Source organism: Staurois parvus, unplaced genomic scaffold, assembly GCF_062004578.1.
Source record: "Staurois parvus isolate SC_StPar_1 unplaced genomic scaffold, SC_StPar_1.0 ptg000249l, whole genome shotgun sequence".
Classification (NCBI taxonomy): Eukaryota; Metazoa; Chordata; class Amphibia; order Anura; family Ranidae; genus Staurois; species Staurois parvus.
The window spans coordinates 5542674-5568707 of record NW_028318045.1 but is presented as its reverse complement, the minus strand read 5'-3'; the positions used below and the strand labels follow the sequence as shown (position 1 = coordinate 5568707).

At 40.8% G+C, this 26034-nt stretch overlaps 1 protein-coding gene across 12 annotated transcripts in view; it reads left to right on the top strand.

Annotated features, from left to right (window-relative positions):
• The window catches only part of DGKI (diacylglycerol kinase iota), a 461291-nt gene that overhangs the window by 178748 nt on the left and 256509 nt on the right, over positions 1 to 26034 (top strand). For all 12 annotated transcript variants that reach the window (XM_089680693.1, XM_089680692.1, XM_089680689.1 and 9 more), the window contains 2 exons: positions 19382 to 19490; positions 25401 to 25496. In XM_089680693.1, coding sequence (XP_089536819.1) covers positions 19382 to 19490; positions 25401 to 25496 — 205 coding nt within the window. The remainder of the gene's footprint in view (positions 1 to 19381; positions 19491 to 25400; positions 25497 to 26034) is intronic.

Sequence of the window (26034 nt, the reverse complement as noted above, 5' to 3'; positions counted from 1 at the left end):
CATGCATCCACTCCATGTTACCATGCTGGGGCCTGGTGGTTGTCAGCACAAGCCTCTAGCTTTGCAGTGTAGAGAGGCGGGTGATGTCTCACATGCTTCCCTGTACCTGGAAGTATCAAGATATTTACAGAGTGAAAGAAGCAGTCAGGGAGGTAAATAACAGAATGGTAGAAGAGGGTGTTGTTTTTTTTCTATATTTTTGTTTGTCAGATTTACAGTCCTTTAAAGCTGAACATGTGTAATTATGCATTGCTCATACCAATGGACCTCTGAGGAAATCATTGTTCTATTTGGTGCAAATACACTGATAGCTGCAATCTTTTGCATCTTGCTCAGGTTCTTTGCAAGTGTTTGCCCCACTGCACACTGACCACAGGAACATCTGATAGGATGAGGTGAAGAGGAGGGATCATGATGTCACAATCTCCACCTTGTCCAATCAAAGAGTACCCTGTGTCCCTTGATCCTTTGCGTTCAACTTAGTATTGTGCATGCGTGATTCTATGTTAGTCATAGATAGGTGGTTGCTGTTAATCAATAGCAGATCACATCCCCTCTTCATCGCCAACTTCTCTGTGCCACCTGCACATGTTGTGTAGTTCTTGGGTAGGAAGAACACATACTGCGATGGCTTGTGGAAAGATGCAACGGCAGAGAAGACACAGAGAGCTTGATTTACTAAAACGGGAAAGTGCAAAATCTGGTACAGCTGTGCATAGGAGCCAATCAGCTTCTAACTTCAGCTTGTTCAATTAAGCTTTGACAATATAACCTGGAAGCTGATTGGTTTCTATGCAGAACTGCAACAGGTTTTGCACTCTCTAATTTTTGTAAATCAACCCCAGAATCCGGTTGCAATAAAACGTAGAACTTATATTGAAGAAAATGCCAACCTACAAACACCCTATGCAGGAGAGCACCACTAGGGAAACACTTACAGTTCCGTTCAAATGCAGAGATACAGTGGTAGGAGATGTGCCAACAGCATCTGCTCAGAGGGCAGAGTGTGGCCTGGCCAGTCAGGTCCCAAAAGGGAGGCTTTCTAGAAGGATTGTGAGTCCCTAACCTATCCCTTCTCATCAGGAACCTTTCCCTGCTGCTAACCACTCTCCCTAACAGGTAGGGTCTCTCTCCCTACTTTGTCCACTTCACAAAACCAAAACCTGGGGTCAGGGACTTATAAAAGGCTCTGCTGACCAAAGATGGCTTCTTGGGATCACCTGGACGCAGCATAGCCAATCGGAACGCTGCTTCCAAGACCCAAGAAACCATAGAGAAACATTGTTTCCCTTGACTTCCTCTCCAGCTGTGGTACCACCCAAGTTGAGCCCCACCTACAGTGCAGAAAACAGACTGCACATGCCTACAGGCTCCATAGAGATACTGCTAGTTATAGGAGCCACTGCAGCAAAGAAAATTTAGTTAGGGGGTATTAAAAACATTACAAACGTGAAAGGAGGAAGTGACTGCAAAAAACACAAGCATTAGCATTTTTACAATAGATTTTATTAACCAGCCACAGAAATTGCCTAAATCATATAGAGTATGTCCATAATTTAGGTGATGAACCAGTGCTGGGTTTTGGTTCTTGGAGCCTGTAGGCACACAACCTTTGGCACCCCGATGTACATTTAAAGATTTTGATAATGTTTTCATAACTTTATTTAAGATAACTGTTTTATTCTGATAATGGAAAATAATTGCATATCTGTCTCCTAATCCAACATTAAGTGTTAGAAAGAAAGCAATTGCACATGTAGAACATAATTACAAATATATACAATGCTTTATTTTATATATATATATAAACACCAGCGCTGAATAAAATAAGATTTAAAATGGGAACAGTGCCCCTTTAAATTGTTGTACATCTAGTTATTATTTAATTTACTTGCCTTACGTTTTTTTTTTCCTGTCTACCGTTTTCGGTTGGATGGGCTCATCTGCCTTCTCCTTATTGACAGCGATCCCACTGGAGAAAACCTGGATACTGCGATGACTCATCGAGGTTAATACCAGTTCAGCAGCCAGAGGCAATGCTGCAAACTGTGCCTTGCTTCTTGATGTGGAGGCCGATTCTACAGCCTCCAAAAACATGTATATGGTTGGACAGTCCCCATGATTCAGAGGTGCCCAGGCTTTCTCTGTAGCATATTAATCTCAGCTCATTCTCAAGCTGTCACCTTCTGTGTTTGAAATTCCTCTAATTGTTCCCATTTGCATGTAAATATCTTGCCTAGTTTTGCTACTCACCTTTATCACATTCTGCTTATGTCTAACTAAGCATGCAAACACCTGACAGGTGGAGAAACTGTGAATTTATAGGATAAACACAGGAAAGTTAGAAAATTGCCATATCCTGCTGTTACAACTGAACTCCAGGCAAACAGATTAAATACATACTGTATATGGCAGTGTTTTACCTGCCAAAGGATTTGTATATCTGTCCATCAAGTCCTAAGAATTAAGCAGTTCTGCAACACAGCACAGCCTGGTTGGTGACGCGAGTGTTCTGTGTTGTGGAGTGGAACTGCACTGCATCTGAGTACCACAAACCAAAAATGTTATTTCATTCATTGTTAATATTCAAAGCAAACTCCCTCCATCCATCCATGTCTCCATGCGTTATTTTGCTGAGAAACCACTTAGAAAAACACCCCCTGGCATTTCTGGTTGTGGCCATCTTGTGTAAGGGCAGATGGTTCATGTAGCATTTACTTCCTGGAATCCATCTGCCCTTAGCTCAGGCATTGGCTGAGCTGAGAACCCTTCTTCCTCTCCTGAAGACTCCTTGGATGTTTGGCATAATTTGCCAAGGCATTGAAACAATGCAGTAACTGAAGAAATGTAAAAAAAAGTTTAAAACAAGTAAATATTATATACTTTCCTATCTATTTACTAATGCTAGCAGCATAAGGATTACAAATATTCAATGTTGGTTGAGAGAGCTTGGCCAGAGGTAAAGCTTGGTCTCCTCCTACCTACCTTCAACCTATGACTGAGCAATGAAGAAGCAACAGCACACTAACAAGCTTATTCTTTTGCATTGCATTATTTGTGTCAACATACATTCTTTCAGCAGACCTGATTGACTCCTGTTGCTGGCTCTCCCCCTCCCAGAGGATTACAAGAGGCATATACCAAGTCAAATGTATATACTTATACTGCTTTTAAAGCCCATCTCTGGGCTCAGCCCATGGCCCCTCTCCTAGTGCTCTTATTTCCCCCCCTTCCCCAGAAACTTCCCCCCAGCAGTATTTTAAAGCAGAGTTCCACTCAAAAGCGGAAGCTCTGCTTATTTGCCCCCTCCCCCCCTCCACTGCCACATTTGGCCCCCTTTGGGGGGGAGCGGATACCTGTTTTTGACAGGTACCCGCACCCACTTTCAGCTCAGTTCAGTGAGTCAGAAGTTCGGCCTCCTTCTTCCTCCTACAGTCTCCTGGGAACCTTCACAGGTCCCAGAAGACTGCCAGACCAATGAGAATGTGCAGCGTGACACGCGCATGCACAGTGAGCACCCGGCTGTGAAGCCGCAAGCTGTCACAGCCTGATGCCCACAGTTGTGATGCCGGGGAGAAAAGAGGCAGAGAAGGGATGGTGTGGGTGAGCATATCACTGGACCATGGGGCAGGTAAGTGTGTGTTTATTAAAAGTCAGCAACTACAGTTTTTGTAGCTGATGACTTTTAATAAACACGTCATGTAGGCAGGTCATCCCTTTATTCTTCTGATGTCTTTTTACAAATCTTTCACAAAAAGTTATTCTTATTTTATTATTAAAAGGTTACCTTTGAACTCTAGTCAAGTGACTTGGTCTAGGATGAGATGATGTCATCTGTCTACTGCAGGAAGAACTAAGCATTTCTTCAGTCTCTTCCTCCCCCTAGTGATCAGACTGACACATTGTAAATTTGTAGAAAGCCACAAGGCTGCACCAGAGGGATGACCTCTGTGAGATGTGAACATAGCCAAGAACTGCACAGACATCAGGATTTACGTGATTGTGACATCTCTAAACCGGCATATCAGTCCAGGAAGTAGATGGTGACCCTGGATGATGCCTGAACAAAGATGGTTCCATCCTTCTAAAAAGGAAAGCAGATGATGGCTTTGCCAGTACTGTGATCTCTGTGAGAGGTGGTAAATACTTGGAATTGTTACATGTAAACATTTATTAGCCTGCAATCACTTAGAGGAGAACTTAATTTTTTTTTTCTTCTAAAGTCAGTATCTACAAATATTGTAGCTGTAGACTTTTATAAATCAGGTACTTACCAGTGCCTGGAGTCCAGTGATGTATTTCCTCTAAATGACTTGGTCTAGTTTTAAACAGCAACAACCTGAGTGACAGCAATTCCAGTAGACTGGCAGAGAGAAGTGTATTACACATGTGTACGTATACAGATTATATTTCTGATCAGGCCTCACAGCCGCAGGCCATATTTCTCTCTGGTTCACATCATCTATTTATCTGACCAATAAGCAGCAAATGGCCGTTACATTCTGATTTTCCACTCATGTGGACAGCATTGATATTTATATCTCCAAAGAAGATAACAAAACATATTCAATACTCACTAATTATACTGCTTAACGATCACATTTCCTAAGCTCTGTATTGGATTACTTTTCTGAAGGATAATGGGCAAATAGTTATGTTTCAGGGAATTTCATCTGGCTCCAGAAGCCTCCCAGGGATGCACTTTGACTTTATTTTGTTAAACCAAGCACATATTGGACTGGAAGTATCCTTACACATATACAAACAGAGCAAAGAACTGTCTCCTAATACATAGCCCACCATGTAAAAAGTTAACGTTATTTTATAAAAAATAAAGTAATCAATAATATTCATACATAGATAGTATTCAAACCATAGGTATGCAACATGGTGCAAAACTTGATGAGCAGAGACTACGAGTTTCATTAAAATAACAGTCATTTTCTTTATGACTGAATCACCTTTGCACACCAGAAGAACTTGACTGTTGTTTCAAGGAAACGCATATAGCTAATGTACTTTTCCACAACACAATGCATGGCAGAGCACCTTTTCTATGTGCAGTGCATTGCAGCACCACTCATTGGGAATTGCATCCCTGCTTAGTACAGTAGAGCCCAGCATACCACAGCGCACTACAACGTACTGTACATACCATACATTGTGGTGTGCTGCATTTTCAACCCTGTCAAGTTTGTAATGCCTTCTGTGTCCCTGCTTGGTAAATTCATCTTCTCAGTTTGATACAATGACCATTATCAGACAGAAATCAATGGGAAATACTAACATATACAGTTTTCACAACAACAAGAGGTGATGAGAAATCATCCAATGGGGACACCAGTACCGATGACAGCTGTTTAAGAGGGGATTTGTAGAGATTTATAGACAGAATCCTCTCACTTCCTGTTCCATCTTTTCCAGTCAATTGTACAGCAAGTTGGAGAGGCAGCCAATTAGATTTTACTGTATGCTGACAAGGATTTTGCTGATTCAAGTTGAGAGGAAAGAAATGATCATATCATTTTGTGGAACTTACCTGTGTGAAGGGCCAGAGATGACAAGGATGGCAATTTGCACAATTCTCATCCTAGCATGGAAGCTAAGACAAGGCCTGCAAGGGTAATGGGTAGACAAAAGTACCTAGGTGTAGGAACTGGTGACTGGTACTTGGGAGCGCTGGTGTCAATTGTGCAGGAGGACAGTTTGTAATGCACTGAGGATGCACCAAGTTCAGATATACACTATGTTACCAAAAGTATTGGGATGCCTTCCTTTGCATGCACATGAACTTTAATGGCATCCCAGTCTTAGTCTGTAGGGTTCAGTTTTGAGTTGGCTCACCCTTTGCAGCTATAACAGCTTCAACTCTTCCTGGGAAGGCTGTCCATAAGGTTTAGGAGTGTGTCTATGGGAATGTTTGACCATTCTTCCAGAAGCACATTTGTGAGGTCAGACACTTATGTCGGATGAGAAGGCCTGGCTCACAGTCTCTGCTCTAATTCATCCCAAAAGTGTTCTATCGGGTTGAGATCAGGACTCTGTGCAGGCCAGTCAAGTTCCTCCACCCCAAACTCACTCACCATGTCTTTATGGACCTTGCTTTGTGCACTGTGCGCAGTCATGTTGGAACAGAAAGGGGCCATCCGCAAACTGTTCCCACAAAGTTGGGAGCTTGAAATTGTCCAAAATGTCTTAATATGCTGACGCCTTAAAAGTTCCCTTCACTGGAACTAATGGGCCAAGCCCAACCCCTGAAAAACAACCCCACATCATAATCCCCCCTCCACCAAACTTTACACTTGGCACAGTGCAGTCAGGCAAGTACCGTTCTCCTGGCAACCGCCAAACCCAGATATGTCCATCGGATTGTGAGACAGAGAAATGTGATTCAAACATCTCTTCACTGCGCTAGAGTCCAGTGGCGGTGTAAAGCTTGGATGCAGCTGCTCGGGCCATGGAAACCCATTCCATGAAGCTCTCTACGCACTGTTGTTATGCTAATCTGAAGGCCACATGAAGTTTGGAGGTCTGTAGCACTGACCTCGCTCTGTCATTTTATGTGGCCTACATCTTCGTGGCTGAGTTGCTGTTGTTCTCAGTTGCTTCCACCTTGTTATAATACCACTAACAGCTGACCGTGGAATATTTAGTAGCAAGGAAATTTCACGGATGGACTTATTGCAGAGGTGACAACCTGTCACGGTACCACGCTTGAGTTCACTGAGCTCTTGAGAGTTACCCATTCTTTCACAGATGTTTGTAGAAGCAGTCTGCATGCCTAGGTGCTTGTTGCCATGAAGGTGATTGGAAAACCTGAATCTAATGATTTGAAGGGGTGTCCCAATACTTTTGGCAATATAGTGTATGAGCAGAGTCAGGTCACAAGCCGGGGTTGGTAAAAGACAATCAGCAAAGCACCAAAATGTAAGCTGAATCAGGGTTGCAAAGATCAGCAATTTATGAACATCTTGGCACCAAGCGTATGCAAATATGCAGCCTCTTGGTGGCTGGGCCTTGGCACCAAGGGGCCACATGTTTGCGTACACAATGTAAACAAAGGATGAGAGGACACATTCACTGGTGCCTCATGGAAAGGTCCCGATTGCTACTAGCTTTCCGTTCTGGGACAGCCAATCAGCTAGTAACATGACCCGAAACCCTGCCCTGCCTCCCAGCCTCACAAACCCCTTAAAGTGGCAGGAGACATGGGCAACAAGCCGTTAATATTATTAATATTATGCAGGATTTATATAGAGCCAGCTGTTTGCACAGCGCTTTACAATACAAAGGGCCATGGTACAACTACAACACAGTTCAATACAGAAGGAATAGGAGGGCCCTGTTCATAGAGCTTAAAAACTAAAGGGAGGGGAGGTGGTACAACTGTGTACTGCAGACAGGCTGTGCACAATCACGTATATATACACGATTTTGCTTTTCCGGGTAGAGAACGCGCACACGCCCACCTACCCGCGCTGCCATTGGCTCCATGACATGCCGATCAGTGGGTCCCAGACAGTGATTCATGAATCACTAGCCGGGACCCACTGATTGTCTGAGCTAGCAATATTTGCCCACTCTTTCTTGCAAAAACACTCCAAATCTGTCAGATTGCGAGGGCATCTCCTGTGCACAGCCCTCTTCAGATAACCCCACAGATTTTCAATCGGATTCAAGTCTGGGCTCTGAGTGGGCCATTCCAAAACTTTATTCTTCTTCTGGTGAAGCCATTCCTTTGTTGATTTGGATGTATGCTTTGGGTCGTTGGCATGCTGAAAGATGAAGTTCCTCTTCATGTTCAGCTTTCTAGCAGAAGCCTGAAGGTTTTGTGCCAATATTGATTGGTATTTGGAACTGTTCATAATTCCCTCTACCTTGTCTAGGGCCCCAGTTCCAGCTGAAGAAAAACAGCCCCAAAGCATGATGCTGCCACCACCATGCTTCACTGTGGGCATGGTGTTCTTTTGGTGATGTGCAGGGTTGTTTTTGCGCCAAGCATATCTTTTGGAATTATGGCCAAAAAGTTCAACCTTGGTTTCATCAGACCATAACACATTTTCCCACATGCTTTTGGGGGACTTCAGATGTGTTTTTGCAAAATGTAGCCGGGCTTGAATGTTTTTCTTCGTAAGAAAAGGCTTCTGTCTTGCCACTCTACCCCATAGCCCAGACATATGAATAATACGGGAGATTGTTGTCAAATGTACCACACAGCCAGTACTTGCCAGATATTTCTGCAGCTCCTTTAATGTTGCTGTAGGCCTATTGGCAGCTTCCCAGACCTATTTTCTTGTCTTTTCATCAATTTTGGAGGGACGTCCAGTTCTTGGTAATGTCACTGTTGAGCCATATTTTCTCCACTTGATGATGACTGTCTTTGCTGTTTTCCATGGTATATCTAATGCCTTGGAAATTCTTTTGTACCGTTCTCCTGACTGATACCTTTTAACAATGAGATCCCTCTGATGCTTTGGAAGCTCTCTGCGGACCATGGCTTTTGCTGTAGGATGTGACTAAGAAATTGTCAGGAAAGACCTACTAGAACAGCTGAACTTTATTTGGGGTTAATCAGAGACACTTTAAATAATGGCAGGTGTGTACTGACCTCTATTTAACATGATTATGAATGTGATTGCTTAATTCTGAACACAGCTACATCCCCAGATATAAGAGGGTGTGCACACTTACGCAGCCACATTATTTTAGTTTTTTATGTTTACCCCCCCCCCCCCCAAAAAAAAGATTTCAGTTGAGTTGTATTGTTTATAGGTCACATTAAAGGTGGGAAAAGTTCTGAAATGATTTATCTTTGTCTCATTTTTTACATTACAGAAACCTGACATTTTAACAGGGGGGTGTAGACTTTTTATATCCACTGTATATGAATAATTTTTTTTTCATTTTTGTGGGATATGTTTTATAGCAAAAAAAAAAAAAAAAAAATAAATAATATATATATATATATATATATATATATATATAGTTGTGTTCAAAATAATAGCAGTCAGACATCACTAACCTGATCAATCACTGTTTTTGGTAGAAATGATATTTCTACATGGCAAATAATTTACTAGCAGGTGTAGTAGAGTAATAGAAATCCAACAGACCCAACAGTCATGACATGCATGCTGCTGATTCTGTGTAATTGAATCACTAATTGAAAGGGGCATGTTCAAAATAATAGCAGTGTGGAGTTCTATTAGTGAGGTCATTCATTCTTTGAAAAACAGGTGGCAATTATTGCCCTTATTTAAGGAAGGAAGGCAGCAAATGTTGTACATGCTGGTTACAGTGCATTTCTCTCTGAAATTCTGAGGAAAATGGGTCGTTCCAGACATTGTTCAGAAGAACAGCGTACCTTGATTAAAAAGTTGATTGGAGAGGGGAAAACATATAAAGAAGTGCAGAAAATTATAGGCTGCTCAGCTAAAATGATCGCAAATGCTTTAAAATGGCAACCAAAATCAGCCCAATCCCCAGATCTTAATCCAATAGAAAACTTGTGGGGTGACATCAAAAATGCAGTTTCTGAGGCAAAACCAAGCAATAGATAAGAACTGTTTAATGTAGTCCAATCATCCTGGGCTGGAATACCTGATCACAGGTGACAGAAGTTGGTTGACTCCATGCAACACAGATGTACAGCAGTTCTCAGAAACAGTGCTTATACAACTAAATATTCATTAAGTGATTCAAAGGAAAGCAAAATCTTCAAACATTTTTCAGTTTATATAGTGAATGTTTGAGTTTGTAAAGAAGAATACAAACACTGCTATTTTTTTGAACAGTCTAATCACTTTTCTTCAATTTTTTTAGAGGAACAACACAAATTTGATTTATTTTTCTTCATGTTTTGATTTGGAATAGAATGTGTAGCGTTCCCAATGCATTTGTGTGTATGGAAATAAAAGCTATTAGAAGGATTTTGAGCTTTATTCACTTTTTTCAACACACTGCTATTATTTTGAACACAACTGTATATGTTTTTTTTGTTTATAGTGCAAAAAATAAAAAAAACTATTTGTGTGAAAAAATTATAACTTTCATTTGTGTACAGTGTTGCATGACCGTGAAATTGTCAGTTAAAGTAGTGAAACGCCGTATAGCAAAAAATGGACTGGTCACAAAGGAGGGTAAATCTTCCAGAGGGCAAGTGGGTAATAGCTCTGGGAGATGATCTGATGGAGGTTACCAAAGTACAGTTTGAAGGTGGAGGTGGGGTATGGCTCAAACCGAGCCCGCACCAAAAAGGTGCAAGGCCCTTTTTTGGGTTCGCACTAGAATCGGATCGCATGGGTATTCACACCTATGCGTTCTGATTCTGGACATTGTACTGCATTTTGCGGACTGATTTTGTTAACTTAACAAACACACCTGCAGCAGTTCGCATGAACGGTGTGCGATTTTGATGCGGTGCGGAATTTGCAGAGAAAACGCTGCGAATTTCGCACCATATCAGTGTGAACAAAGCCTCAAGGAGTATTCAAGCATCGAAGTACAAAGTCGTTAAGCAGAATCTTGTTCTTGGTTCAGGACGAGGTTGGTAGCAGATGTAATCAGCAATATTTGGCAGAAACAGAAAATCCAAGAACAGGGCAGACAGAAGCCAGGTCATAAACAACAGTCAGGCATAAGTGCAGAATCAGAGATCATGGGTGCCACAGACTGAAAGACCATTCAGCAATGAGCCTATGCAGGACTGAGGCTTAAATAGCTTCCTTGGTGCCAATGTCTGTTGTGGCTGTGCATGCAAGTTTATACGCATACTGTGATATGTGCATGCTAATGTGAATTTGTGTGCGCGGAGTCGCCTGTCCGTTTAGGCTTTGATGCACAAAAACAAGTGCATGCGTTTTGACATGTACATGAGTCCGATGACTGGCATGATGTTCCTGACAGTCTGCTTCTACTCTTTCACTGTCCATTCACAGGATAGGGTTGGGAGAGTGACCAAGCTGTACTGCTTAAACACAGTGTAGAAAAGCCAGGTCTCCCACCTGCGCTCTCAGGCAGGACTCTAATTCTCACGAATAACTGGATGAAACTTACAAATCTGTTGGCAGGTAAACCGTGTATGTATTTGAGCTGTGGATTTAGCAGTGTGTCAGGTTTTCAGCTTAACTGCAATGAATTTTTAATATGTTGTTAGCTAAACCTGAGCTCCATTGCAGACTGCAAGCAGTTACCATATAAACACTCCTAGGCATCAGTGCACTAAACTGCAGAGGTGATATTAACCACGTGTACTATCTCAGGAGAGTTTCCCCATCAAAGCAATCCATTTACAAACATAGATATGTGGAATCCTAATATTTTCCTGTGCAATATTTATTAGGCCATTGAGAGCCCTTATTTCTTAAAAGTTATTTTATTGGCGCTACAAGTGACACCATTTCTTTTTCAAATAATCACCTCGTAGAACCTTACAATTATTGCCAGCTAGAAGGTAGCAGTATTTTGTGGCATAACAATCTTTTGTGATATTTTTGTGACAATGTTGCGATTGAGTGTTTGTTGGTGATGAAAATGCTCACTGGGGTATAGTTAGGCTGGTCTGAAGTTGTGTTACATTTGTAATGCACATTTGCCATAAAATTCTCCTGACTGACTTGCCTTCGCCACCATTCAGCCAATATGCGCTCAGTAGTACACCCAGGTCTCAGTAACTTTCCATATTTATATGTGAAAAATTCTACATTAGTTTTTGCCAATTGCTTTTAAATATTTTCTGTTTTCAGATAATGAATCTTTGATTTTTATCAGTGAACACTAGTTAGTTCCAGTGGTCAAACAACTCGATCTGTCTGCACCAAAATCCACTTTGGCGAGGTACAAACCACCATGTAACAATGAATAGAAGACGGGGGGGGGGAACTTCACTGATGGTCTTCAAGGTCAGCATCTCCATCATCCCGCACCTCATTAAAGTGGTTCTAAAGTCTCAAGGTTTTTACCTTCATGCATTCTATGCATGAAGATAAAAATCTTTCTGTGTGTAGCAGCCCCCCAGCCCCTCCAACACTTACCTGAGCCCCCTCTTGATCCAGCGACGTCCACGAGAGACTCTGTTCTCTGGGGACTCTCACTCCTGATTGGCTGAGGCAGCAGCAGGAGCCATTGGCTGCTGATGCTGTTAATCACAGCCAATGAGTCAATCAGGAGAGGGAAGGGGTGGGGCTGAAGGCAAGCTGTTTGCTATGGGGGCACCTGACAGGAGAGAGAGGCTAGGAGCGCCAGAGGGGGATCCAAAAAGAGGAGGATCCTGGCTGCTCTGTGCAAAACCACTGCACAAAGCAGGTAAGTATGACATGTTTGTTATTTTAAAGAAAAAAACCCCAAGACTTTAGTATCACTTTAAAGTAGAACTAGTCTCAAGTATATTCTTCATGAGTAGGTGCATCATGATAAGTAACACTTTCAGGTGTTTATTACCTGTCCCATGGATCACAGTACTTTCTCTGTTTTTCGCTCCAGAAGGACCAAGCCATCTTTGTTCAGATATAGTAATTTCCAGGGTCACCATTTACTTCCTGGATGAGATTTTAACTCAAAGATGACATAATCGTGATTGTGTTCACAAATGGTGAGGGCACACGCACTGCATTTGCAACCTGGGTTTGGGTGTCATTAACTTAATATTGACACCCACGTGGTGCAGGAAACATGGAATGCGGGTTTCCCGCACAGTGGTCTAGTGTAATCTGGCCCTGACATAGATCAGCCCCTGCTGCAGCCTTCCAACTTGTGACTTGTCACAAAATTACAATGTTGAAGTCTGATCACTGGTGGAGAGGAGACTGAGGAAATGCTTTCTCTTGCTTGCAATCTGAAATTATCTTAGCCTAGGACACTTGACTGAAGCTCTGGGATGGCTTTTTAAAGGATAAGTTCACCTTTAAAAAAAAACAAAACAATTGCAAATCATTTTGCAGGTAGAAAAAAAAGTGTATTTATTTTTTTATTAGGAGCCTTCAGAGCATTGAACTCATGATCAACAGATTGCAGGTGCAATGCAGGGCTCCTGTAGACTGTCAGTGCTATGAAAATTCTGGAAATCACACTGCGTTTTGCAATTTGTTTTGGGGTGTCACTAATTTAACATTGACACCTGCACCAGATCGTATGGATGATGTGCAATTGCAATGCAGTGCAGGAAATGCACAGGAATTGCTGCGTTTCCCGCTCCACATTAGTGTGAGCCAGGTCCGATTCAGGCTGCTTCTTTGACAGCTGCAGCTGCCACACCTTCTCTCAGAACCTGGTTTTGATTAATCAAAGCCGAAAATTGCTGTATATTGGGAGGTGGGATCCCAGTAGCAGGGACCTGGGACACACACACACAAACACAATTTATTACTTCACCTCGTATACCTGTTCATCCGCTATGGACTAGAGTAATTTTTACATTTTTACATTTCTGCTATAGACCTGGTTATTCAAAAAATAACTTTGTAATTAGGTAACAAGCTAGTTCATATATATATTTTTTTAAGGACAAACAAAGCTTTCTTATCATGATATTGTCTTACCTCAATGATCTTTTTTCACAATCCTTAGCCAATAAAATGCAACAAAATTAAATAAAACAAACTTTTTTTATTGAGCAGTGTTAGTTTAAAAGTAAATGGTGGTACTCCAGAGGAAAAGTTCACATTTTATACTGTAGATTGTCTTGTTTAAAATGACACCAAAATGATGATTCTGGTACAAAGCATTGCAAATTTTATTGAAATAAACAGTTTTTTTTTCCGTGTTGTGCTTTTTTAAATGGGAAATGTGTACATATGTGTCAAATGTGCAAAAATTTTAACAAACAAAAAAAAGTTTAAATAATAATAGTTAATAAAACAGAAACAAAAAGCAAAATGAAAATAAGTTGAAGGGCAAAGGAGAATAAGGGGTTATTTAGGGCTAATTAGAGTAAACTAAGGGTTAATAAGAGGTTAAACAGAGGAACATAGATAAAAAAAAACAAAACAAAACTTGTCAGGTTGCTTTAATTGATTTCCTTTACACATCTATGTTCACTCCTTTGATCTGCATATAAATGAATAAAACAATACAAAAGCAAGATTGTTACTCTTTATCTTCCTATAATAGCCTCTGAGCAGTGTTATTTATAAACACTGAGAGTAGGTTCACACCGCATTCCTGTGAAAATCACATGCAATGTCCGTGCGGACCAATTAGAACCATACATTTTGTATGGTTCAAATCGCATCGCATCCGCACCAAAAAGGTGCAGAACTTTTATTTTTCCCACACCTGATTCGTATCGCATGGGTGTTCATACCCATGCGGCGGGAATTTGGGCAGTCGCACTGCGTTTTGCAATCTGTTTTGGGGTGTCACTAATTTAACATTGACACCTGCACCAGATCACATGGACACCATGCAATTGCAATGCGGTGCAGGCAATGCACAGGATTCGCTGCGTTTCCCGCACCACATTTGTGTGAACCAGGTCCGATTCAGGCTGCTTTTTTGACAGCTGCAGCTGCCACACCTTTTCTCATAACTCAGCAATCCTGGCTTTGATTAATCAAAGCCAACAATTGCTGTATGTTGGGAGGCAGGGTCCCAGTAGCAATGCAGAGAGACTAGTCATGCTACATATGTCCTGTGTACTAGTTAAACTGAACATATGATGAACTAACATGTATTAAGCAGAGGTTATCTGCAGTGGGAACTCCATCAAAATGAACAGCAGATCGAGAGATATAGGCAGCTGAACTTTACTGTTATGCAAATGCAAACTTTTCCAAAAACATTTATGCAGGATCCTGTTCTCTACTGTCCCCTATTGGTTGTTTAATCTGAAGGGGTGGCATTTCTGATTAATAGGGAGGACTGGGGGCTGGACGATCCCATACATTCATAGTATACTAATATGGCCATTATTATCGCTATGGTTAACATTATTACTGGTATAGCTATTATCTGGAAATGACACAGCTTTGTACCTCTAATTCTGCATAATAATAACAACATAATCCCAGTTGAAGTTCCATAACTTTTTATCTCTTTAAAGGTCTGTACGCCACCTGTTTTGATTTGTTATGGATTTTTTCCTGGAAATATGAGTGGTGTTAGTACAAGATGTATTACATTGCACTTCTGCATATGTGGCTTTAACTTTTTCTCTGATTTATGTTGAAATGTTGAATGTTTGTATGTATGTTGACTATGTATGAAAAAAGCTTATACTGAGCTGGTATGGAGATTGCCATAGCTGTCTTCTACTTTTACAAATACTGGCTACCCGCTGGGCATACTGAGTCATGACTTTGTGAAGTATGTAGAGATCTGACCTGCAGGCTTATCCAGGTCAGTCGCTCAAAGTATTGAAGCCAGTGACTTCTGGGCAAAAAGCATTAATCCAGTATTCTTTGAAGGACATAGCGAAGATCTTGAAGAACTTCGCTGTTGGGTTAGAGTACCAACTGCAAGAGTAGGAGGCACAAAAACAAAAGCACAGCCTAGAAGTGGGCCCTGCTGGTGACCCAACCACTGATCTGTTAGAGATAGCTCAGTTTTTTTGCCTAGTGTCCAGGAGTAAGGTCTTAAGCTTTCTTCTGTCAATCTTATTTCCTTTCTTTTCCATTTTTGCAGAGATAGTTTTTTTTTCACTTTCTATCTCAAGTGATCCTCAGTCAACTGCTGACTGGGTGACAGGCTAGATATCTAGAGTCTTCTCAGCTCAGCCATCAAATGCCTGCAGTTCTTTTCCTGGTGTGGAGGATCAGATGTGACAACCCTCATGGACAGAAGGGCAGTCTGTGTGATATCTCACTCAAATGGAAGTGGTGGCACATATGACCGAATGGCCCCAGGCTGATTTGTCACAGTCTCCTCCATGCAGACAGTGTCCCAGATACCATGTCTACCTGACATGGGGAAGAGCTCAGCAATGATCATCTATATACTTCCCTTAGTGCAAGTGTCCTTTAAAGCTGATCTACTGAAACACTGAAAGGTCTTCCCTTGCAGTGGGCCTGCACTTCAGGCTTAAAGTACAACTAAAAGCAAAACTTTTTTTTTTTACATTTTGGAAAGTTTTTGTCTGTGCACCCTTAGGGAGATTCACCCTCTTTATTTGTCCGGTTTACCATTATCATTGAAAGTGAAAGTAAAAGAAAATCCAAAATTTTTGGGTGTCCACAGAAAAGTAATATAGAGGAAATCATCCAATGGGGACACTAGTTCTGGTGACCTGGGTGCCCCCAAGGGATTCCCTTAGTTTGCAGGGATTTCCTCTAACTTCCTGTTTTGGCTATGTGACAGGAAGGGAAGGGAAATCTCCCAATGGGACAAACATGGCAAAAATTAACTGACAGGGGTTATAACCCTCCTTTTACCCTATCCAAAATGAAAAAAAAATGCCTATAGTTATATGTTAACTGCTCAGTTAGTGGAGGGGATGTGAAAAGCATTTTTACTCATCCAATCCTCTGCTCCCCTGCAAACATTGCTTCCATCCACTCTGGCAGTTGACTGTCCTTTGTTGTCCTTGTGTTCAGTAGAGGACTATGGACTCTGCATTGGTGTTGATGTTGTCAGAGGATCTTAGACTGCTGGAGGAAAGGGAAGGAGAGGCTGCAGGGACCACTCTAGCAGTGTAGAGGACCCTGTAGAAGTGGAGGATGGGGTAAGTAAAACTGCTTTATCAGGTCTCCTAGGCATAAATGAGCAGTAACCCTTTCAGTGTGTGGTAGAGCACCACTGAAAGTGATGACATTTTGTCTTTACAGAGTTCAGCTTGAACTACCTATGAGCTGTAGAGGGGGCATGTATCTAAATCAGAGATTGTAATCTATAGAAAACCTTATCATGAAAATAGTTGCTTTTAGAGCATATTTGCTGTGGAATGTGGGAAAAAAATTGGAATGTAGATGCTGCGGGTAAATATTGTTACTTGGAGGAATGTGCTCACTGATATTACTTTGCAGAAGAACCAGCACCAGGGCCATGTGGCCCCCTGCACACCTCGGTAGGAATGGCGGTGGGGCAGCATGTAGAGAAACCAATCCCCTCTATTTTTTTGCTGGAGCCACTGAACATGGAGGGGATTGGTTACTCTACATGCTGCCCCACCACCCCTCCTATTCACCTCCTGTTGTGATCAAGCTTCTGTGTACTATCCTGGCCCCCCTCCCCTCTCCCACTGGCTGCTGTGGGGGATCTGTCAGGATGGAGAGCAGGGAAGGGACTAGTAAATGTGTACTTTACTGGCCCCATCCTTATCTTACTGAATAGAGTTAGTGATCTGTACTAATCACTGACTGTTCATTCAAAACAGAGGCATAGTAAACTGTGTTTACTATGCTTCAGTTTATGGCTCCATGTACATTGGCTTAAAAATCACTGCTTCTACAGGAGTTTTGTGTTTTGCCTGTAGAAAAAGCTTAGTGTTATCCTACGTGTCCATGCACATTAGGATGATTAGAGGCATATTTTAAGCTCAGCGTTTAGAGGAAAAAAAAAGCCCTTCTGGATTGCCTAAACTGTGTATAAAAACGCTCTATAGCAGCGTTTTTTTTTCTGCCAAAGGAACTGTCATTTTTTTAAGCACAGTGTCCATGGAGCCTTCGAATGAACAGGACACTCTGTAAAGATCTGTTCCTGTCCATAAATTTTGTGCAGCTAAGGCTGCAGAGAAGGAGACTGGGGGGCTGTGCCCTTAACCCCTTCACACCTAAGGGTAAAACAACTCTTAAAGCCTAAGCACAATTTTGCAACTTTGACATGTGTTAGCAAAACTGTACATATCATCACAACTACTTTGTGAATCCAGGTGGATTATACTGCGTTTTTTTCAGGTCAAATTGGGCTTTCATTTTGTTGTAAATGGTAAGGGACATCTATTGGATTTTTTTTATTATCAAAGGAAAACTGACCCAAATAGTAAAAAAAACCATTTTTTTTTCAATTTAGTGGTATATTTCTAGCTACTACCATAACCAACCACCAAAGAACAATTCAAAATAATTTATGTGTATGTTCGTCATTGTTGTACCCATAGTATGTCCCAGAAACAATAGTGCACATTTTGCTTTTTTTTTTCCTGTCATGCCACTAATTGATACTGATACTAATTTAAAAATAAAACAAAAAATCCTGACAAAAAAAAAATACTGACCTTGACCCAAACACTAACTCTGACACTGACCTAGACCCAAACCTTGAACTAGGTATTTTTATTTATTTTTTTATTTTTTATGATTTATTTTCTTTCTTTCTTTCTTTCTTTTTTTTCCAAACATCTTTTTTTCTCTTTGAAAGGACAGAGAGAGCTACAATGTATCTCTCTCCTCCAATCAGAGAGAGAAAACATGGGGGGGGGGGGGGGCAGGCTTCACAGTGACTGATCACTGTGATATCCAATCAAAGGCTTTCACAGCAATCATATGACCCGGAGTGGGGAGTTCAGGGTCCTGATGCTTAGAATGGGACCCAGGGCTCTCACTGACACCCCGGTCTTTGTGCTGGGAGTGCGCCATGCGGCGTGCTCCCAGTAGAAAGACAGGTACGCAAATTAGCAGCCCAACGGAAAAAACCCAGTCCAGTGGGACCACTAATTTGCATACATTTGGTGCCAAGGGGTTAATCTCCTTTCTCTGTCTCAAAGTTGAAACATCAGAGGTCTGTTTAGACCCCTACTACTTCAGTAAAGCCCCTCAACAAGGCTCCTAGAAAATTGCAAATAAAAAATAAAAAATACAATTTTAAAAATAAATTAATAAAATAGAATGTTAAATGATAAAAATGAAATAACAAAAATAAAAAGCTATTGACACCAGTGGTGGAACTACTATGGTTGCAAAGGTTGCACATGCAACCGACCCTTAGCGTTTTGCCACCGTGGAAGGGCTCCGGGATCAGGGGGGCCCATTATGGTTTCTTGCTCTGGGGGCCTTGACTGGCCCCCAGCACATTAACTGGAGTTGAGCAGCCAAAGACTGCAATGTGGGTCCTATATACCATGACCATCTGATCTCCTCATTTTTAGGTTCAAACTACCAACACTTCCAGCTGAAACTCACACACCAAATATCCCGGTTTGTGGGCAAGACTAAGAAGATTGCAGCGTTACACAACTAGTGTTAGGAACTTTGCAGTCAGTGTTCTAGTGTTATTTTAATATGTGTATGATTTAGGAAAAGTTAATCTGTAACCCACAAGTAATCTGATTCTTTACTTTATCTGGAGGATTAAATCAGATTAATATCTGTGGGCAGCTGCCCCATTTTTTGCTCAAACATTCTTTTTTGCATCGTTTGCATTTAATTCCTGTACATAGAAGAAAGGCACAAAAATATCTGTCCTGTGTTTTGACTTGTTTATATTGATCTGTGTTTTGTTGTCTTCCCTACAGGAAAGCGATTTCCCGCTCCGGTCTCCAGCACCTGGCCCCTGTGCACTGCCCCACCCTCACTGTCTCCAATGGACCCCTGAAGGAGCCACGAACATCCCTGGACTGGACTGTAGGGTTGATCTTCTTGATTTAGGGGGGTCTTTGTATGTGTGATGTCCAGCCATAATGGCTTTGTATAGCAATAACGATAATATCACACCAAACCTGGTGCAATGGTTTCAGTAGAGTGTTGTCAGATTTATACAGTGCCTTAAAAAAGTATTCATACCCCTTGAAATCATCCACATTTTGTCATGTTACAACCGAAAACATAAATTTATTTTATTGGGATTTTATGTGATAGACCAACACAAAGTGGCACATAATTGTGAAGTGGACGGAAAATGATAAATGGTTTTCAAAATTTTTTACAAATAAATATCTGAAAAGTGTGGCGTGCATTTGTATTCAGCCCCCTTTACTCTGATACCCCTAACTAAAATCTAGTGGAAACAATTGCCTTCAGAAGTCACCTAATTAGTAATTAGAGTCCACCTGTGTGCAATTTAATCTCAGTATAAATACAGCTGTTCTGTGAAGCCCTCAAAGGTTTGTTAGAGGATATTAGTAAACAAATAGCATCACGAAGGCCAAGGAACACATCAGACCCCTGAAGGAGCCACGAACAGAAGATGGCTGAAGCCAAATACAGGGCAATCGTAGAAGAAAATCTTGTCTGCAAAAAGACTTGAGACTGGGGAAGAGGTTCACCTTCCAGCAAGACTGCAACCCTAAACATACAGGCAGACCTACAATGGAATGGTTTAGATCAAAGCATATTCATGTGTTAGAATGGCCCAGTCAAAGTCCAGACCTAAATCCAATTGAGAATCTGTGGCAAAAATTGCTATTCACAGACGCTCTCCATCTAATCTGACAGAGCTTGAGCACTTTTGCAAAAAAAGAATGGGCACAAATTTCACTTTCTAGATGAGCAAAGCTGGTAGAGGCATCCCCAAAAAGACTTGCAGCTGTAATTGCAGCAAAAGGTGGTTCTCCAAATTATTGACTCAGGCGGACTAAATACAAATGCACGCCACACTTTTCAGATATTTATTTGTAAAAAATGTGAAAACTATTCATCATTTTCCTTCCACTTCACAATTATGTGCCACTTTGTGTTGGTCTATCACATAAAATCCCAATAAAATACATTTATGTTTTTGGTTGTAACATGACAAAATGTGGAAAATTTCAAGGGGTATGAATACTTTTTCAAGGCACTGTAGGTTCTGTCATGTCTGTGTTTTACTCACTCACTGTGTTTTACTAAAGGCAGATAGACTGTGCAATTTGCAAGTGCCTTTAGCAATTGTAGTTGCTCCAGTGCTCAGTGAATGAGATAGATAAAATAATGGGAAAATAAAGCGAGCGCTAATGATAAAACAAATATGAAATGTAAGCAACTGAACACACTAAAAGGTAAACCACATGCCTTCAAATAGATCTGTAAAATAAATGTTGGTGCAGCGCTAAGAAAATATATGGGAATGACCAATCTCAGTGTTATAAACGCATGTAGGTGATAAATGCGTTTTGCTTACAATATATAATAAAACAGTAATTAAAGTCTAAAAAAAAAAAAAAATAAATAAAGATGCATGTGTCTACAAAAACGCATAATTGTGACATGCGTGGTGATCATAAAATGTCCATAAATTCTTTAAATCTGGTGTGGTCTTCAAGTGATTTCAGTAAAGTCCCAGTATACTTATTCTCTTTAGGTGGGTGTACTAATCAACATACAAAATGCGCACTCACCAGATGCGCTAATAAAAAGCGCGTTGTATCATATACTCCTGGTCATTCACGGGTCCCTTAGGGGTAGTCAGGGATGTAGCCTGGGGGTAGATGGTCTCCCTTAGGTGCCAGGATATGATGACCAATACAAATAGCTCAGCCTCTTGAGGATGCTGGGACATTCACTGGAGATGGTGCTAGGGGATTTAAGGTGCTCAATGCAGAGCAAAAATTAGGGATAATCCCATAGTGTAGAATTTCAATGTTACTTTAATGTTGGTAATGTTAAAAATGGGTTAAAAGAACGTACAAAAGTGCAGTAATAAGTAGTGGAACAATAATAATCGCATATGATAATCGCATAGATAACTGACCAGCTGGAAAAATGAAGTGGCCGTCGGATCTCCGTGATCCGACGGCTAGACGTCAATGGCTTACAAGGGCTCCTCCTTAATGCGTTTTGAACTCAGCGTTCATTCTCAAAAGGTGTCACACAGGCATACCCCTTTTGAGAGTGAAGGCTGAGTTCGAAACGCGTTAAGGAGGAGCCCTTGTAAGCCGTTGATGTCTAGCCGTCGGATCATGGAGATCCGACGGCTACTTAAATTTTCCAGCTGGTCAGTTATCTATGTGATTATCATATGCGATTATTATTGTGGCACTTCTACTTATTACTGCAGTTTTGTACGTTCTTTTAACCCATTTTTAACATTACCAACAATAAAGTAACATTGAAATACTACACTATGGGATTATCCCTAATTTTTGCTCTGCATTGAGCGCCTTAAATCCCCTAGCACCATCCCCAGTGAATGTCCCAGCGTCCTGAAGAGGCTGAGCTATTTGTATTGGCCATCATATCCTGGCACCTAAGGGAGACCATCTACCCCCAGGCTACATCCCGGACTACCCCTAAGGGACCCGTGAATGACCAGGAGTATATGATACAACACGCATTTTATTAGTGCATCTGGTGAGTGCACATTTTGTATGTTGATTAGCACACCCACCTAAGGAGAATAAGTATACTGGGACTTCACTGAAATCACTTGAAGACCACACCAGATTTAAAGAATTTATGGACATTTTATGATCACCATGCAATTAACGATTATGCGTTTTTTGTAGACACCTGCACATTTATTTATTTTTAGACCTTAATTACCGTTTTATTATATATTGTAAGCAACATGCATTTATCACCTACATGCGTTTATGATAATGAGATAGATACCCAATCATTTGCAAGGCAAATAAACAAAACAGAATTTTTTGCTTGCACATGATTGGATGATGGAAATCAGTAGAGCTTCCCCTCATTAATTAAGCTCTGAAGTAACTGAACTTGTGAACTTACAAAGTGCACAGTCTCTTTGCTTTTAGTAAATCAACACCTATGTATCACTGAGAATGACTGTGACATTTTGCATTGCCATCAGAACAGAAAATGAAGGAAATTCCTCCAAAGAGATAGCTTGTTCTGGAGACAACTGTTTAAAAGAGGAATACATAGTGAACAGATTTCCTCTCTACTCTTCCTGTTGTGTCAAGAAAATCTCTGCAACGGGTTAGAGATGGCAAACAATTGTCAGGTGTTTTATTCATGTCCTACTTAAAAAAACAACCCCCCCCCCAAAAAAAAAATATATATAAATAAGTATTGAGCACGTCACAATTTTTTCCACTTATCTGCAACAATCCATGCAATCCACACATACAAAGAAACCAAAACAAATAAATTCAGAAATTAGGTTATGTGTAATAAAATGGAATGACACAGGGAAAAAGTATTGAACATGTTAACAGAAATGTATTTAATACTTCGTACAAATCCTTTGTTGGTAATAACAGTGTCAAGACGCCTCTTGTATGGAGAAACCAGTCAGATGCATTACTCATTAGTGGGCCTTTTCTATGAACTCTGATCTTTGGTTCTTTCTATAGATTTTCTATTGAATTCAAGTCAGGTGATTGGCAGGGCCATTCTAGCAGCTTTATTTTCTTTCTTTGAAACCAATTGAGAGTTTCCTTGGCTTTGTGTTTGGGATCATTGTCTTACTGAAATGTCCACCCTCGTTTCATCTTCATCATCCTGGTAGATGGCAGCAAATTTTTATCAAGAATGTCTGGGTACATTTTTCCATTCATCCTTCCTTCAATGAAATTAAGTTTGCCAGTATTATATGCTGAAAAACAGCCTCACACTGTGATGTTCTCACCTCAAAACTTCATTGTTGGTATGGTGTATTTGGGGTCATGTGCAGTGCCATTTGACCTTCAAACATGATGTGTATTATGGCTTCCAAAGAGTTCAGTTTTTGGTCTCATCTGACCAGACTATATTCTCCCAGTATTTCATAGGCTTGTCTAAATTTTGTGCAGAAAATTTTAAACAAGCTTCAGTATGCTTTTTCTTTAGCAATGGAGTCTTGCGTGGTGAGTCCATGGCGGTTGAGTGCATTACTTTCTTGTTTTCTTTGAATCTGTTGTACCCGCTAATTCCAGGTCTTTCTGAAGCTCTCCACAAGTGGTCCTGGGCTCTTGGACAACACTTCTGATAATTATTTTCACTTCTTTGTCAGAAATCTTGCGAGGAACACCTGGTCGTTGCCCGTTTATGGTGAAATGGTGTTTTTTTCCACTTCTGGATTATGGTCCAAACAGTATTCACTGGAACATTCAGAAGTTTAGAAATCCTTCTGTAACCAATGCCATCAGTATGTTTTGCAACATTAATGTTTGCTATGGTCATTAGTGAGCTCTATGCTTTTACCCATCATGAGATGTTTCTTGTGTGACACCTTGGTAAGGAGACACATTTTTATAGGCCATCAGTCGAGAATAAACCAACTGATATTAATTTGCACTGACAAAGGGCAGGATTACTTTCTACTTACTGATAGATTTCATCTGGTTTCTTGGCTTTCCATGCCTTTTTGCACCTCTCTTTTGTTCATGCGTTCAATACTTTTTCCCTGTGTCATTCCATTTTAATACACATAACCTAATTTCTGAACTTAGTTGTTTTGGTTTCTTAGTATGTATGAATTGCATGGGTTGTTACCGACATGTGGTGAAAATGTCATGTCAATAGCACCTTTAGGAATATATTTACCTAGAAAAATGGTGACGTGTTCCATACTTATTTTGCTTTATTTTATATATACAGTATATATGGACCAGTTCCTGTGGTTTGTCTCTTCCCATTTTAATTGACTGTCTGATAACCAAAAGCGAGTTATGGGAAGGTGTGGGTTAAAGCTAATAACTGCAGGGGCTAGTTGCTACAGGTGTTGCATACAACTGCCCATAGAAATCAGTGACTGTAGGAAGGATATAAGGTGGTACTTGTGTAAACATGCTCATGTGTAGGGACAAACACCCTTGCGTTCAGGGAAGTATGTGCATATGCACATCGGTATGCATGTTTACACTAGTACTAGCATACAGCCACGTAATACCATTGATTTCTATGTCTGAAACACACCCGCTAGCATTTCTAGCAGTGGCCATCTTGGGTAAGGGTAGATGATTCATGTAGCATTTACTTCCTGGAATCCAGCTGCCCTTAGCTCAGCCATGCAAGCAGGAAGGCATACTTATCAGAGAAGCCCCTCCTTCAGATGAAACAAAATGCCCTTGAAGCTTCCTGGGATGTATGGCATCATTTTTGTTCAGGCCAGAAACTAGGAAGCAACTGAAGAAATGTAAATATAAATAAATAAAGCAAGAAAATATAATATACCTTCCTATCTATTTACTAATGCTAGTGGCATAAGGATTACAAATAGTTCCTTTTGATTGAGAGAGTTTAGTTACATTTTATTGACTTTGTTTAATACTATCTGTAGAACAGATTATGAAGGCTAAAACAAAAAAGAGGCACTGTGTCTCTAAATTCTGTCATATACAGGGGCGGACTGACCATTTGGAAACTCGGGCAATGCCCTAGGGCCCGGGGTCAGTAGGGGGCCCCATGAGATGCCCCTGGTACCTTTTTCATAGGCTATTTTGAGTTTGGGCAAGGACACAGGGACCCCATGATCCCCTATTGCTGGGGGCCCCATGAGTTGTCAGTCCGCCCCTGGTCATATATTGAGGTGCTGTTACATTGATAGCAATTGAAATATCACAGTCTTACCTCTGGGTGATACTGGGTTACTTGTACATGTATGATGTATGGCATGTAGTTTATGTGCGGAATTTGGTCAGAACGAATGATTACATGTTTACTTTGCAGGAGAATGCAGTAAATGGGGAGCACCTGTGGCAGGAGACTAATGTATCAGGGGACCTGTGTTACCTGGGGGAAGATAACTGCCAAGTCAAGTTTTCAGTGAGTACAGTCTGGCCCTTTAATTCAGCATCACTGCGTTAGCTTTGAGCAATGTTGTATTAACTATTTAAGGATGCTTTCACACTGATCAGTTTTTCTTTTGTTTTTGCTTTGAAAAAAGTGGAAGAAAAATGCACGACCATTAAGTCTTACAAAGCTGAATTTTTGGTGCATGTTTGGTGTGGTGAAAAAACGCACCAAAAGCACCTCCTCATTGAATTGAATGGAAAACGCATAAAAAGTGCACTTGCATTTTTGTGTTTTTTATTTGTTTATTGAGTCACATGTCCTTTTTTTCCTCAGGTGCAAAATGCGATGGAAACACAGTAAAAATGAGGCAAAAACACATATGCGTTTTTACCGCGTTTCTGCAACAGAGCAGTTTGAAAGTAGCCTAAGCCAGATTTTCCATCTCTCAGAGTGAAATGGTTGGTAGAAGTATGCTGATATTTAGTAAAGGAGAACTTAAAGCAGCTGAACAACTAAATACACAGTTGAAATATTTTTGATTTGTTCCTCCAGTCTTGTAATTCAGATA